At 41.6% G+C, this 15,924-nt stretch overlaps 1 protein-coding gene across 1 annotated transcript in view; it reads left to right on the top strand.

Annotated features, from left to right (window-relative positions):
* Positions 1-1,129: 1,129 nt before the first annotated feature.
* The window catches only part of NKAIN2 (sodium/potassium transporting ATPase interacting 2), a 516,822-nt gene continuing 502,027 nt past the window's right edge, over positions 1,130-15,924 (top strand). Inside the window, exon 1 of the mRNA XM_059842179.1 lies at positions 1,130-1,254. Coding sequence (XP_059698162.1) covers positions 1,201-1,254 — 54 coding nt within the window. The 5' untranslated portion in view covers positions 1,130-1,200. The remainder of the gene's footprint in view (positions 1,255-15,924) is intronic.

The raw sequence follows: 15,924 nt of genomic DNA, 5'->3' as shown, positions 1-15,924 counted from the left end.
AGTTCCCTGACACTAATTAATATTTCTTTTTGAGATAGGACCAGTCTTGTCCTTCTTTTCCTTCTCTCACTCTCCAGCTCCTAGCCTCTGTCTCGGACCTGTCCCAGTGTTCCAGGTCAGACTCTTTAGATCAGCCTCCGCCTGTGAGCTCTGCTCAGGGTGGAGTGACACCGGTGCGGCGGGCAGGCGGGGGCCGCCGTGTTCCCGGCGCTCCCGGGGAGCTCTCCCCGGTGCCGGCTGCAGCGGAGCAAGCGCGGCTGGGGCGGCTTCCCCTGCACCGCCGCCCGCGGCCCGCCAGGCGGCAGCAGCGCGCGCCACCGCGGGGCTGCGGCCGCGCCGGCTCCGCTCCGCGCCCGCGGCCGGGCCCCGCTCCGGTGCCCTGCCGTGACCGCGGGCCGGGCCGGGCCCCGCCGCCGCGCCCTGCCGGAGGGGCTGTGCCGGTGCGGCGGCGGGGCTGCGGCGGGCGCAGTGCGGTGCGGGTGAGCTCCGCGCGGGGTGGGCGCGGAGAGGTGTCCCGCCGAGACAAAGGCGCCCAGGAAGGTGCAACGCGCTTGCCGCGCCCGCGCAGACAAAGCGGAGGCGCCCTTCGCCCCTGCGCCGCCTCTCCGCGCCCTCCCGCGGTGGAGCACCCGGGAGCGGGGTTCCCACAGCTGGGGCTGCCTGAGCCCTACCGGGAGGAGGAGGAGGAGGAGGAAGGCGGGCGGGGGAGCAGTATGCCGTGGGCAGGAGAGAAGCCGCTCTGCGAGCGTGAACCGAGCTTAGCGCCGCCGCCTGCCTCGCCTTCCCGTCCGTCCGTCCGTCCCTCCCTCCCTTCTCCCCTCCTCCCCCCGCCTCCCCCCCGCCGCAGACGGCTGCGAGCCCGGATGGTTTGCGAGCGGAGTTAAGGGGGCAAACTTTGAAGCCCAGATGCCTCTGGGGCTGCGCGGCAGAGCGCGGCTGCTCCTGCAGGCACCTGCCGCCGCCCTCCCCCCGGCGCTGCCGCCCTCCGCGGGGGCGGCCGGCCCCGCTGCCCGCGACCGCCGAGGCGGCGGGCGCTGCGGCCGCGGCTGAGGGCGGGCGGGCGGGCGGCGGGCGCGCCCCCATGCGGGTCCCGGGCTGGGGAGCGCCGGCGGCAGGCGGGAGCCGGGCGGCGGCCGGGCGGTGCTCTCCCGCCGCCTGAGTGGGCGCGGCGCGGGACGGCGGCGCGGGGTGCCGGGAGCCATGGGCTATTGCAGCGGCCGGTGCACGCTGGTGGCCGTGTGCGGCGCGCAGCTGGTGAGTGGCGGCGGGGGCGGCCCGCGGAGGAGGGGGGGAAGCAAGGCGGGAGGGAAGGAGGGGGCGGCGGGGCGGCTCCCCCGCTGCCCGGAGTGGGGGCTCGGGGAGGGGCAGGGTGGGAAGGCAGCGCCCGCGCTTTGGGCGAGGAGGGGCCCGGGGGGCCGGCATGGGGATGCGAGCGAGGCGGCAGGGTGGGAAATTGGAGCTGTGTTACAGGTAGTTTGGCGGGGACTCTGCCGGGGAGGCTGCGGTGGGCGCACGGCGGAGTTAATAAACTCGGGCAGTTCTCCCAAGCGTTGAGTCAAGTTGGTACCTGGTTTCCTTTGACTGGCCCTGTGTAAGGCAGAGACGCGTGTCAGGGGTGATGCGCAGCTTGCACGCAGTTTGCCATACAGGTGTGTTTCTGTGTGAAGTTGTCACGCCTGAGCTGTTCTGCAGATGTGGGTTTTTTTGTTTGTTTGTTTTCTTTCAGACTTGTTGTCCAGTGTATTTAAACACTGTATCATTATGTTGCTACAGAACTCAGCCACATATTTATATTTACCTTTGGAGACATGTGGCAGCACTTGTAAGCTCAGCTACCAGCGAAACTAGATTGAGTTTAAAAAGTAGGCACTGAGATACAATAACAAAGAAGCTGCCTAAAAATAGATCTGCTTAGCACGATGGTTAGGCTGTGCAATTGTATTGTGGCACTTTGAAAGAGCTGGGGTTAAAGTTAAGAAACTCATATCCCTTTCTGTAATGTATACAATGGGTTGTTTCATTGTTGTGGAATCAGATACATGATGTTAGAATTCCTGTGGATTTGGATGCAGTGACATACAGATAAAGACTTATCAATGTAATATGCCCCATTTCTTATTCTCATTATATTGAATGTTCATGTGCTGGCAGAACAGGTGCTGGAAGCACCTTTATTAAGCAGTTAACCTTATGGCAGAAATGAAATATTTCATGTTACTCCATCCCTCTACCTCTTAGTGAATAGTTTTGTTGAGAAAGTGTAAGCCAGTGTCAATAGCAACCAGCATTGTTGCCAATTTCTTTCCTGGAGGCAGGTACTAAGAGAACTACAAAAGAAGAAAAATAATAGATTTCAGGAACCAAATCGGTAAAACAGTACATAAGAAAGAAAGATGTGTTAGCAGATCAGAAATTCGAAATGCCTGTGATCTTTTCATCAGTTGTCATCAATCCTTAATCATTTTGTATTCTGGAACACATTTTATTTGTATATGCTGTTCCTGACCTAAGTTATTTAATTCTTTGTAACTGGATGTATCTTATCAGACATGATTTATTCATGTATATTGTCTAAAAAGGAATCTTGAATAGTACCAATAGAGTGAATCTTGAGTGGAATGGTAGGAATGTAGCCTTTTCCAGCAATTTGGAAACATAAAAATAATGTCTTAAGTTCTGCAGATCCATTTAAGTTTCAGAGGCGTACTTTTTTTTTTTTCTTCTTTTTTTCCTCCAAAGGGGAGAAAAATAGTTTAAATTGTGCCTCTTGCAGAGCTTTTTTTTTTTATTTTTTTAATGCATTTTACAACCAGGTGGTCATGATGACTATAGAATGTGCTAAGATGTTAAATTGTTATTTTTTTGAAAGTCTGTGAAGCGAAGCATATTTGCTAACTCATGGTGACAAAAAATACTTGCAGAACTCATAAAAACATCAACAGAAATGCCTTGTAGGAATGTATCAGCAGGTGGATCAGCAGGTAAGCTAGTGCAGAGTTGTAGCATTACTTTCTACATGAAGCTTCCTACAACTAATTGTAAAACTACAGGAAAAAATAAAATAAACAAGAAAATAAAAATAAGAAAATGAAAACTGAATTGCACTTGTGTCATGACATTTAGATAGGTTAAAAGCAGGAGTAATCATTTAAATGAGAAAAAGGAGACAGAATGGAAAAAAACCCCACATTTTATTAAAATCACGTGTCATATTCCTTAATGTGCCATATACCATCAGATGGGAATAGGTTATGAGTTTTAAGTCAAGGAGATTTAACTCTCCTCAGTAGGCCCATGGGTGATTAGTTGGTTGTCAGTACTTTTTTAGGTAAAGACTACTTAAAGGAGCAAATGCTGTCAAGATTCATCCTGGAATTATCAGCCACGTTAATGAAGATGCAAATCAAAAATAAAGGATCTAGTAGTTATCTGGCCTGAGGAGATGAGTGTGGGAAGGATTTCCACGCTGATAACCATACTTTAAAAAAAAAGTGTAAAACTTTAAGTGTGAAGACTTTGTGTTACTGGTACCTGGGATTCAGTTTTAAAATGGTCATATTTGAATAGAAAGTATACTTTTGTTTTGGGGAAAAAAGTTGGTAAAAAGAAAGGTTTCTTTCTGTTTTTTTTTTTTTTAATGTAAATAAGTTCTTTCATCTCTACAAAGCTTGGGTGTGGTGATCTAATTGGTCTTTGTAGGCACTGCACAAACAGTATTGTGGGATACTACAGTTCATTAGAGAAGCTGTTGCATATTGTACATACATAAATGATGTAGATGTCACAAATAGGTAAAAAAAGGAGGTGGTGTCAAATACTGGTGCAGGAGTAGAGCTGCATTAGCTTGAGAGACCCTGCAGAAGCAGAATTATTTTCATAAATGCATTTTAAGTGCTCATAGTTAAGGCAACATACTGTATACCATCAGATTATCCAGAAACCTCAAGGAATGCTTCTGCTCTCAAGGGCATACTGATCATTGCTCTGTGCTTATTAACATACATATACCTCACTGTTTGTGCTCTCATTTGTACTATGGAAAACAACCTTTGACAGCTCATTTTCCTCTGCATTTGTAGCCAATGAGAAAAATTAGCAGCAAGTAAAAGCTAATTTTGCTCATGTTAGGAGCAAGGAATTGCCTTCTGTATACAAAATTTGTTATCTCTTATCTCTCTCTCTCTCTCTCCATATAGATATACATAGATACTAATTTTGGTCTCTTTTGCTCATTTCCCTTCTGAAGAGAACCTTCAGCACAGGGGCTCTGGTGTTTTTTGTTGTATGGTAACTATACTGGTTGCAATAAAAGACTTCGCCGCCACTTCATTTTGTCCTTTAAATCTCTTTATTTTTGGGTGTTTCCTTTTCTATTAATAGCTTGCATCAGTAGCACTAATGTCTTGTTGCCTAGTCTTTTTAATAGAAAGAGCTGAAAAGGTGAACTGCCAAGATTATTTTGCTTTCTGGAAGTTTTCAAGAGCTCCACAGAAACCATTTAAAACTTTATTCTTTCCCACTGTTGCTGCTTGGGAAAACTTTGAGTATGACAAAACAAGAAAAAGTACAGCATGTTTTCAACTTAGAAGGTCTCCCCTCCAAGTGCAGTGATGAGGAAAGACAGTATTTCATAGGAAACTCAAGTCCCTAGTAATCATTGCCTTATTGTTTCTCACCATCAGACTAAGATTGCCATACTCCCAAGGCAAATTAGATAATTCAACTTTTACACTCCCTTCTCTCAGTTTCCATCTGAATTTACTGAACTAATTTATATAAATATTTCTGTAAAATTTGCCTGTTCTGCCTGTTGTTTTCTTTTCTTCCTCTTTTTCTTTTAAGTAAACTGCTTTGCAGTTCAGATATTCCAACTAAGTATTAAAAACCAAACAATACAAAATTTGTAAACAAGCCATATATACACACACACACATATATATATATATATATATATCTCTGCAAAGGGTCAGTTAGTGATTGTGAGGTACTCGATCTGATGCTCTAAAGAAGTATGTATTGAAATGTACATACATTATCTGAATCTCTGAAAACTGGTATTTTTCACAAGCATCAGTATATGATGTTAGTAGTCTCTCCTTCCTCTTGCTGGCACTTCACAGTTGGGGCTATGAGCACACAAGCTTGTGGTGACTCTTTCTGAACTCACCCTGTTACAGGTCTGGCTGAAGCCACTGTCCAAGTCTGTTGTGCTGGCCAAGCAGAACGAAAAAGATACCCAGATTTGGTTGGCCTGCTAAGAGGCCAACTCTTTTGAGCTAATGAACAAAATTATCAAAATGCAAATGGTTTGTATAGAATGTCCTCGTTCTGTGCTTTTCCACAAACAATTCTAGTTAAGAGAAAATTAAAATACTTTGTTTCAAAAACTGTTTCAGCTGAGGTAATTTCTATACTTAACTGTGATGCTGGTGTCCATAAACACTTACTTAATTGCTTGTTAGACATAAGGATACATATTTGAACTGCAGCAGGTAGAGTGGTGGAACCCAGGAAATTAATTGCATACAAACTAGTATGGAAAGAAGTATTTACCATATTTCTTCTATGACAAGAGGTGTCACGAGAGATGTCCATAATCAATATTGCACACTTAATATAGCACTGAAGAGTTCCTTGTACTCTTCCAATTCCCGCTTGCATTATTTAGAATCAGCACATGTAACTAAAGAGAACAGAGTGTGATACTTGGGGAAAAAGTCTGCCCTAGTGATAGGTCCTGTAAAGTTTAGTATTGATTGCACTGAGCTAGAGATGACTGCTGGGGATATTTCTCCTCAGAGACACCTTTAGCTCGCAGGCAGTTGCTGGCAGGCACTTGGAATAGACCCATACGAAGTAGAAACTCAGTTTACCTCTAGTGGAAAAAGTTCAGGCGATGGTGAAGAGAAAAAGAGCGGGTTCTGCCGGAGAGTTAAATCCAGAGTTTATTCCAAGGTGACACAGTTCTGAATCTCAGTACAGCTCCGATAGACCCTGACCTCATGGTTCCAGCACCTTTTAAACTCACAGGGAGGTGGGAGGGAGAGGATAGGTGAGCCACCAACCAGGTGGGTGGGGGAGAGTCTCAGGGGACAATGACACCTGGACAGGCCAATGACTCCAGGTCTGAAAAGCATCTTTTGAACTTCTGCCAATCACACGATGCTCTAGCTGGAATGTGGAACTTGACAGACAGCAATTAGGAAGAGGGCAGGGAGGGGGGCAAGGAGGAAGCAAAGTTTAGGTTTGCCTTTTTTAAATATGAATAGCAAACATTCTTATGCTCATTCAAACACTTCAGGAATGGTGATCATGACAGGTTCTAGTCTATATCACAAATCTAGCTACAAGGTTTAATATACTTTAATACCATGAATATCCTTACTTGGAGAAAACCTAATGTTTAACAGTTTTGAGGTTTAATTCTCAGGACTTCAAGAGAATGAAGTTTGCTGGATTCGAGCTCAGTTCCCATTGAGAGCAAAGCAAAGGCAATCACAGTGGATATTCTTTAGAATTAGCTATCCTGAAGTATTATGCAATAAAGTACATATTTTTTGTTAATATAGGGTCTTACACCATGCATAGTGTCAGGTACTTTGCCATAGCGCCCCAGACTACATAACTAGTGAACGTAGAATGTCTTTTTTTTCATTTTTATTAAAGGTAAGGCGTATTGAAATTTTGGGACTTTGCTTTTAATTGCTGGGTTTGAGGGAGAGGGTTTTTTCTTTTTGCATGTGTGTTTTGATTGTGTTTCATTGTCATTGCTGCCAATGGTTTTCTATAGAAGCTTTTGGAGAGAAGTGTCTGCAGTGGAAAATTCTGATGACATGTACATGTTCCTACATTTTCTGCTAGCAAAAGGGAAATGAAATATGTGGGCTTTTCACGTGGAATGGGAAGTGATGTTACTGCACTTGGCCTGTGGATCTGTAGTTTTATCAATCTGCAAAGAATAGAAAGAATTGGTTTCAGTTTTGGATAATACTTAAGTGTGACTGTTGAAATTCTGACTATGTCAACAACTTGCATCTGTCCCTTCTTTAAAGTCCTGCTTTGTTTTCTTCCTTTAAAGTTGCTTTGTTTCAAATTTGATAGGAAAGTGAAAGTTTTATTGTATCCAAAAACATGTGATCCTACTTGCAATGAAAAGGAAACAGTCTGTGAATAGCAGACTTTCAGCAGATGTGTGTTTGAGAGCTATTGTATAACAGTAAGGAGTAGATTTTGAGGTGTTGCTGGAAATAGATAAACCAGAAACTCGGTTATGAATTCAGAGAGCTAACATCTCTTGTCATGAGAAAGCAATGGTTTTAAGTCTGTGAGACCTTTGTGGAAAAATAAGCACTTTTTAAAGATTCTGTTTTTGAGATAAAATACTAAGGATTCAGAACCGAACTTTTTTGTTCCTTAAAACTTGAGCTCAAAAGGGGTGATGCATGCAAAAAAATGGATGCCTGAGGTAACAGTCCATTATATAATTTAATTTTAGTGACTTGACATTTGCTATGAATGGGACAGTGTTATTTTTTGTAGAACTGCAAATGAATAATAATAATGAGTAACTGCTTATGCACTTTAAGACAAGTGCAGTGTGTTGTGTTAAGTTACAGGGTTAAAAGATTTAAAACCAGCTGGATAAAAGTTTTAATTCACTGCATTTTGAAGCTCCTTTAGAGTTCAGTTAGCAGACTCAAAATTCTGATACTGTAGTGTTTGGTAAGAAGGAAAGGTTTAAATAGATAGAGAGAAGTTGATTGAACTACCTGGTTATAGCTACCTAGAATATCTAGCAAAGTTACTCTTTTTGTATAGCCATGGGGAAAATTTGTGACATTAGGAATTAATTTCATATTGACAGAGACTTGAGCTAGCATCTTGAACACTTGAGTGGTGATGTGGTTTTATTTTTGGGGTTTGTCTGGTTTTGTTTTGTTTTGTTTTTCTGTTGCTTTAAAAAAAGCACTAAGTGAGCATTTTAAAAATACACCAAAGGTTCCTTCTAGTCAGTCTGTAGTGAAGGGAAATATCTCATTTTGTAGTTAACAGAAAGGAACAGGTTCTGTGGTTGAAAACAGAAACATTTTAAGTTGGTAGTGATTACTCTCCCAGGCTGGGCCATGAGAATGTATGCTGCATTGCAAAGTGCAGCAGATAAGATGTGAAAACAAGTACTTGATGAGTTGTTCCAGAAATGAATCTAAATCCATACGGGGTCTTCTCAGTATTTTGGTGCATTTAATGACACAGATGTCAACATCCAGTTTCATTTCGCATGACATTTTTAGAAACTCCCCTGAGCTTAGGGACTGGTGAGATTCAGTGTTTGCTCTGGAGGCTGATGTCAGTGAGCTATTTGTGTATCCCAGTACACTCCAGACTTCAGTTTTGGTCCCATGGTCCCACTAAGCTCAAGAGATTATCCCAGGTGTAAAATGCCAAAAGAGACAGCAGATTCCAGTGGTCTTTTGTAAAAGGTGTGTCAAAAATTTTTGAATTTTTACAGGATTTCATTTAAGGTTCTGAATTCAAATGATATTTTATGGAGAATAATAATGGTGAGTATTTTCAAATTTGGATGAGGACAAGACTATTGATGATCTGACTAAATCAGAATAATCTCTCTAGACTTCCCTGCAATCAGAAGAGGGAGTCCATCAGGGGGTAGGTCAGATTTCCTAATGTTGTTTCTTGGCTTAAAGTGACCATCAAGAGTTGTGCCTTAAGTAAAGTCTTTCAGCTAATGTAGGCTTTTTGGGAGTGGGAGAGAGAAGAAAAATCACAGCCCCATTGTATGATGTTAGTCATTCAAAGTACATATTATTTATATTTTCCTTACTCGTGCCTTTTCACTTTTTATTTTGGTGAGGAATGTTTGATTTTAAGGACAACTGTGATCTACAGATTGAGCAATGCTGTTTTGGAAAGGTATTTGTGTCTCCACTGACTATCATGAGAAACTAAGGAGCCTGCTTTCATTAGAACAATGTCAGCCTTTGTGCATACTCCCTTATGATCCCCTAAATTATGATGCTAAAATCACATGGTTAAAACCAATTTATGCTCACTTTGGGGTTTGGATGATTTTTCTGTAGCTTCCAACAGGAGTGAAGAAAACATGGAGCATTGTAAATAATGTGTGATCAAAAAGAGTGTGCTGAAAAAGTAATAACTTTAAAGAATCTGATAGTTTATTATCATCCAGATTAGCCTTCATTTATTTGTTTTATCACAGTGAGTGAAAGTGAGGGACTGTTAAGTGACACCTGACTTGTAAAGTAGAATGGGTGCAATAGTTGAAATGACATTTTCTTGCCCCTGTGGCAAATAAACATTTCACAGTTCATTATTTTATGTCCTCTCCCTAGTTGTTCATGTACCAGCTGGATGGCATCTGAGAATCGTTTAAGCATTTTATCATTCTATAACCCTCCAATGGAAATGACATTTAGAAGAAATATTACTGATTTCTGTGTTCACTAAAGAGTAAATATGCATAGCTAATGGTTCTATTCACCACAGATCATACTTATGCATTTTTAATAAAAACTTGATTTTAATTCATACATAACTTATGAGAAATGTTTATCAGTTTGGGGATCTGATTCCTACTTAAACGTTTACATGTATATGGATACTCTGAAAATATCTCTCACTGATGCTTGGATTAAGGTGAATCTTTATAGACAACTTGCTTCTCTGCTGCCTATGTAATGACGTAAAGTATGTAGGAAATGCTGATTATTATACTGATTGCTGAAAACATTAAAAAACCCCATTATTTGACATAAATGGATCTCATATTTTCCTATGCTGTTTGAACAAATAGGTTTCTAAGATTAGGGTTTGGGGCAGCAGTGTGTGTGGGTGGGTATAATTCTTTTTTTTTTGTATTTGGAATGTTAGGCAGTATCTCTGGTGGAAAGTCACCAGTTACATGTAACTGGCAAGTTACCAGTTGTGTGAATGGGAATAAGAAAAGTCTGTCATATTCTATATTCATACCATAACAGATTGAGTTCTGGTTTTCTCCTCACTCTTCTTTTCTTATGAGGGAATTCTCATTAGTGGAGTTTGTTACAGAAAGCAGCATTTGAGGTTAATTCTATTATTTCTAAGAGGTATGTTTAAATGATGATGCCTGTCATGTTTATACATACATCACCTTTCAGAAGGCAAAACATGCGGCACCATTTGTGGATAGTGGGAGAGAGACTCATGCTATCTTGTTCAAATACGTAATGAATAGGCTCTGAACCAGCTTCTGGAAGTGGCTGCCTCTTTTCATTGACTGTATAGGCCTCTCTTCTGCATGCACCTTTATTAACCACATTATGCAGTTAAGCCTGCTTATTTTTGATGATATCTTTGTACTAAAGAAGATAAGATAGACTGTCAAACTCTTTTTTTTAGAATTCAAGCAGAACATAATTGAGTGATGCATAACATTTCTTCTGGATGAATGGAAGTTGTTCTAGAGGCCTAGAACAAGGGTCAGAGGGTTGCCCCTGTTCACCTTGAATAGCATTTACTGTCACTGTGAGTGATGCTGCAATAGTGAATTAAATTGGTGTACAAGAACAAGATAGTATTAAGAGCTAGAGGGTCTTGAATCTAAGGTACTGACTAATATTTGTGTAAGAAAGCTTAACTGTCTTAGGAAATGATGTCCTTCTTCTCCAGGTGACTCATAGTATGGGTCAATTTACCAATTAAAAATTCCTTTAAACTTCTTCATAGACAGACTAGTAATTGGCCCTCAACAAGTATATTCTTCCTGTTTGAAGATAAAAAGCTTTTGTGAGGAGAAGAAGATAGATGCTGCAATGCCTCTTTAGAACAATGCATGTCTTTTTGAAAAGCCGTTCTTCAATAATTAAACAAAATGTAAAGTTTGCAAATTTTTGCCATGACTGACAATGGCTTAGCATTTTTCATTATACTCTGGTCACAGTCTTTGTGGCAGGGTGTTCTATTACAGAGCACAGAAACAAAAGGAGAATAAACCCTGTTGTGTGTCATTGCTGCCTTCACAAAGCCACAAATACATTAAACTCAAGATACTGTTCATTGTGCTCTTGAGCCACCAGCGACAAAGGTGCTGTGAGTACCACTGGATATGAGGGAGTCATATGTCATTACATCACTGTTCAAATTGGCAGAGCAAATAGCATTAAAACAAATTAAAACATTAGTGGCTAAAGGAATGCAAAACAGTAAGAAGCTTCACTTGATAAAATACAATATAGAATTTAGATATTATTTTGTCATGAGTTATAAAATTGATTTTACCTTTTCCCTGTCTTTTCTTTTTAATTTACATTTAAGTTATTGTCCATGCCCGTTTCATGCCCTTGAGGTCAGTTAGCTTTTATTTTCTTTGACACTTGCAGCAGTTGCAGGCAGTGACAGCAGCTTGGTAACAAGCCAGATGATGGCACTGGTTGTGTTAACATAAGATATGGGCTTCAGTGTATCCTGAAAACAGAGTTCACTGTCTTGGATTTTATCAGACGGGTGTTTCTGAGTGGGGAGCTGGCAGGAAATTTTGTACTTCTAGAAGGAAGCTCACAACAAATTGGAGTTGGATGCAGAGTTCAGCAATATTCCTAATAATGCCTATTTCTAGTCCTGGCAATGTTTCAGACTGCTTAGAGGGCCTACTGTCTGGTACAATATTTATTTGGTTTTTTTTGTCTTTTTTGTAAATGAAAGCCATAACCCAGTGGTGGGGGTCGTAATGGCAGGTACAGAAGTAAAGTTATTGGCTTCAGTGACTGGAAGAAATGTCTGTTGTGCAACGTGCTAAACTGTGCTGTTTCAGATGCATAATAAAAGTTATTTATGGACACCAATAAAGTGGTATCTGTTGTATAATATCACAGATAGGCATAAGGATAATAACAAAAGGCAGCTGGTTTAGTAAGCTCTATTTGCTGCAGAAATGTGCTGTTCTTTGTGAACTCAAATTAAAAAACCATGGGAGAATGTTGGGGGTTTTTTCCTGCTTCCTGTCATTTGCAATCATTCTTGCTTTGCAGTGTGCTTTTAAAGAAAATTATGTGGGTTCCATATCAGTATTATATTTGTCATGACTAGCACCTTATTAGAGGACAGCTGCTCTTCTCTGCCCAGCACATGTATGTAATCACCACTGATGATAATATAAGTTGTGAGTATAACCCTCCTCTTCATTTTACCAACAGGGGATGCTGGAGTTCTCATGGTTTCAGTTAAACAACTTAGGTATAAAAACTAAAAATTTGAATTTGAAACAGGAATTTGAACAGGAATGAAATAGTGACAGGTCTGCAACTATTCCTTTGCTTGTTCAGAGTTCATTGTCTGTAAGGAGGTTTTGAACTTCCAGCAATTATTATCTGGCCTTTTTAACAAGGTGAGTAAAAAAGGCACTGTCAAAATGCATGACATCTGAGCCTTTCAGTGCATGCTGAGTGTCTTCACTAGAAAGCCAGATATTCAGGACCCCATCAGCCCAAGAGCAGTCCAAGGAAGCCTGGTGTGCAAGAAGATATTTCCAACTTTTTTCCAACCAAGGATTTTGTGGTATCTCCTCAGTCTCTCTTTATTCCCATCAGGATTAAAATAAAAGGAGTGACCAGAAGGTTTTTCCAAAGTTACTCAGATGCTGTAATGATGCTTTGGCTGCTGTCACTTCTGCTGAGAAATGGACTGAATTGGAACAAAGAACATAGCAATGGCACTGTGCCATCATAATGTTGTTAAGAACTAATGTAAACTCAGCTGGAGAAAACCATTTGCAGTGAACAGCAAGGTTTATTGACCATGGCAAGCCCAAGAACTTATTCTCAAGAACCACCTCTTGGCATTTTAGCTGTTGTAATGTGCTGCACATGCAAATCTGTAAGCACTTGCTTCTCTCGGCTCAGAGCTGCCTGGTAGGCAACCCAGACTGGCCTAGGGAATATAAACACATGCCTCTATGTTCATTCAAGTTTCTCTTTTGTTTTTTGTTTACTTTTCAAAATTTGAGTAAATTGGAAATTCTGCACTGCTTGGGGTGACAAATTAGATTTCTTGGTGAGCACAAGCCCTGACTTTTTTTGGAAGGTGAAAATTATTCATCTTGAAACTGCAGCATCTATTCCAGACAGTTTCCTTACTAATTTCAGACAAGATACAAAGCTACAATGATGAATGGATTGAGCAGTTAATATTTGACATTTCCTTTTATGCTTATGTCATTTAAAAATAGCTGACTTTTGACAAACTGCTAGTACGTTTTTATATGAATTAAAAAACCTAGACTTACAGTAAGTTCACTACTACCTTTCATTTTAAGCTCTCTGGAAAATGGCTGTGCTAAAGGTTCCAGCTGCTTTGATGTTCAGCATGAGCACAATGATACTAAATTGGGTGAAGCTGTTGACTCCCTTGAAAGCAGAGGCCCTGCAGAGAGACCTTGACGAATTAGAGGGCTGGGCAATCGCCAACCGTATGAAGTTTAACAAGTACAAGTGCCGGATTCTGAACCTGGGATGGGGCAGCCCTGGATATTTGTACAGGGTGGGGAATGAGAAACTGAAGAGCAGCCCCACAGAAAGGGACCTGGGGTTCTGGTCAGTGGCAAGTTGAGCATGAGTCAGCAGTGCCCTGGCATCCAAGAGGGCCAAGCGTGTCCTGGGGTGCATCAGGCACAGCATGGCCAGTGTGCCCAGGAGCAGGTTGTCCCATTCTGCTCTGCACTGGGGTGGCCTGACCTTGAATATTGTATTTTTGGCACCACAGTATAAGAAGGATGTAAGTCACTTAGAGAGCATCCAAAGGAGGACAACAAAGACGGTGAAGGCTCTTGAGATGAGGCTGTGTGAAAAGCAGCTGAGGTGACTTGGTCCGTTCAGCCTGGAGGAGACTGAGGGGAGACCTCATGGCAGCTTCCTTGTGGCGGGAGGAGGAGAAGCAGCCACTGATCTCTCCCCTGTGGTGAGCAATGATAGGACCAAAGGAAAAGGCATGAAACTGTGTGTCAGTAGTAAACTTTAAAAACTTTATTAACTTTTTTTTTTTTGTATGGGCTATATTAAAGAGTGAAAGCTGGTGATACCAATAGATGCCAGAGGAGCACTTCATGACAGCCCTCTCAGAAGCAGTTTTGAAGGTATGTCTCTTACAACAAGATGCCCACCTCATTTTTTTGCCTCTATGAATTTCATGAGAACATGACTTTAATGTCTGCACGCTAAGCCCACCTGCACAATTTAGGACAAGATTTTTTTCTGCTCTTGTAGACCTGCCCCTGTGTTGGTTGTGCCCTGTGGTGCGGACACACTCCATGTCCTCCATGTGAGCTGTGAATGTTGGCATCCAGGAGACAGAGCCATGCTGGTCCTCGTACCTCGGTGCAAGGATAGCCAGTGAATTGCATTCTTACAGTGTAAAATTATTTCACAGTGAGTTACATCCATTTTGTACCCAGATAATCCAGCAGGAAGGTGAAGGAGAAAGTCTGTGCTCGTGCAGAGACCCCGAGACTATTGCACTGGATTGTCTTTGGTGTTCTTTAGTGGTGCGTTGTAACTTAGAGCTTTTATCCCACTTATCTTGAAGATGTGAAATTTGTTAAGGAGTGTGCTGAGACATGCTTGCTGAGCGAAGGAATGACTAATCTTCCAGGGGTGTTTCCATATAAAGAGTCAAATTACATTTGTGAGGAACCTCTACATCATAGCCATCCTAGGATGGCTTATATAAGGTCACTATAAAAACACAGCCACCAAAATCTCTTTAGAACATCAAATTTGATAGAGATAAAATGTGCTTAGTGATTTTTTTTTTAAAGGTCAAAAAGGTAAAGATCGTGTATTTACTGCAATTGAAATTCAGCAGGTCTTAGGTTAAAGTGAGGGATAAGGAAAATAAATCTCTAGAATTAGGTTATACTTGACAGAATATTGATCAATAATTGTCTCAGCAGGAGCTGATGGTGAGCTGAAAATTTCTTTACAAATTTACGTAGATTTTTCTCATTGGCACATCTTGCCCATAGTTATACATAGCTTTACCCTGGATTTTTGTTCCACACTTTGTCTCTACATTAATGCTTTAGGAATGTTAGACCATCCTTATTTTTGATTAAAAACATGTTAAAAAATTCTGTATTTTGGTTAATGTTCCTGTAGTGTAAGAAAATAAATATTTGCATGGACATTATGAGCTTACTAATTTCTTGAAGAAGAATGTTTTACACTGTAGTGGTTTTACTGGGTGCCCCACAGACTGAATTCTGCTACTGTAAGGAAGTTGGCCTTGGAAAGGGAAGCATTTTCAAAATGATCAGTAGGAAGATGCATCTGTGGGGTCCTTCTAAGGAGAATACTTATACTTGAAATATATCATACAGGTATTTTCTAAAACCTTTCTTCTTGTGTCTACACTGTCTCCCTATGCTTGTAGAAGTAATACAAGGTGCTTCCTTCCTGTTAAGGGCAGGTCACCACAGTCTTTCACTAGTCAGCTAATATAACCTTAAAGTAAGTATTTCTAGTGCACCTTATTGGAGATCTATGTCATTTTCTGTACTCTTGCTTCATTTTCTGCCATACTCTCCCATGCATGCGAGCATCTGAGAGGAATTCCCTCCAGGTACTTACCTCAGTGCCTGGGCTGCCTGTCAGGAAGATGGAGGCAGGCAGGGGTCTCTAGGGGGGGAATTCACTACTCTTTCTTAGCATTTTGAAACTTTACTTAAGTGCTTTGAATCACGCTCTGAAAGGACAAGTGTCTCCATGAACTTGGTACAGAATATTGAGTCATAAAGTAGGTGTCTGGAATCCACAGAATACTTGTGCTTTTTCTGCTCCCCTGCACATTTGATGTATGCTTGGTGCTAAATATAAAATAAGTTAAAATATGGATAATTTTTTACCCCCTTTCTCTTTA

The sequence above is a fragment of the Haemorhous mexicanus genome, chromosome 3, assembly GCF_027477595.1.
Source record: "Haemorhous mexicanus isolate bHaeMex1 chromosome 3, bHaeMex1.pri, whole genome shotgun sequence".
NCBI lineage: Eukaryota > Metazoa > Chordata > Aves > Passeriformes > Fringillidae > Haemorhous > Haemorhous mexicanus.
Note: the sequence above shows the minus strand (reverse complement) of the source record. Positions and strands in the feature narration are given on the sequence as shown.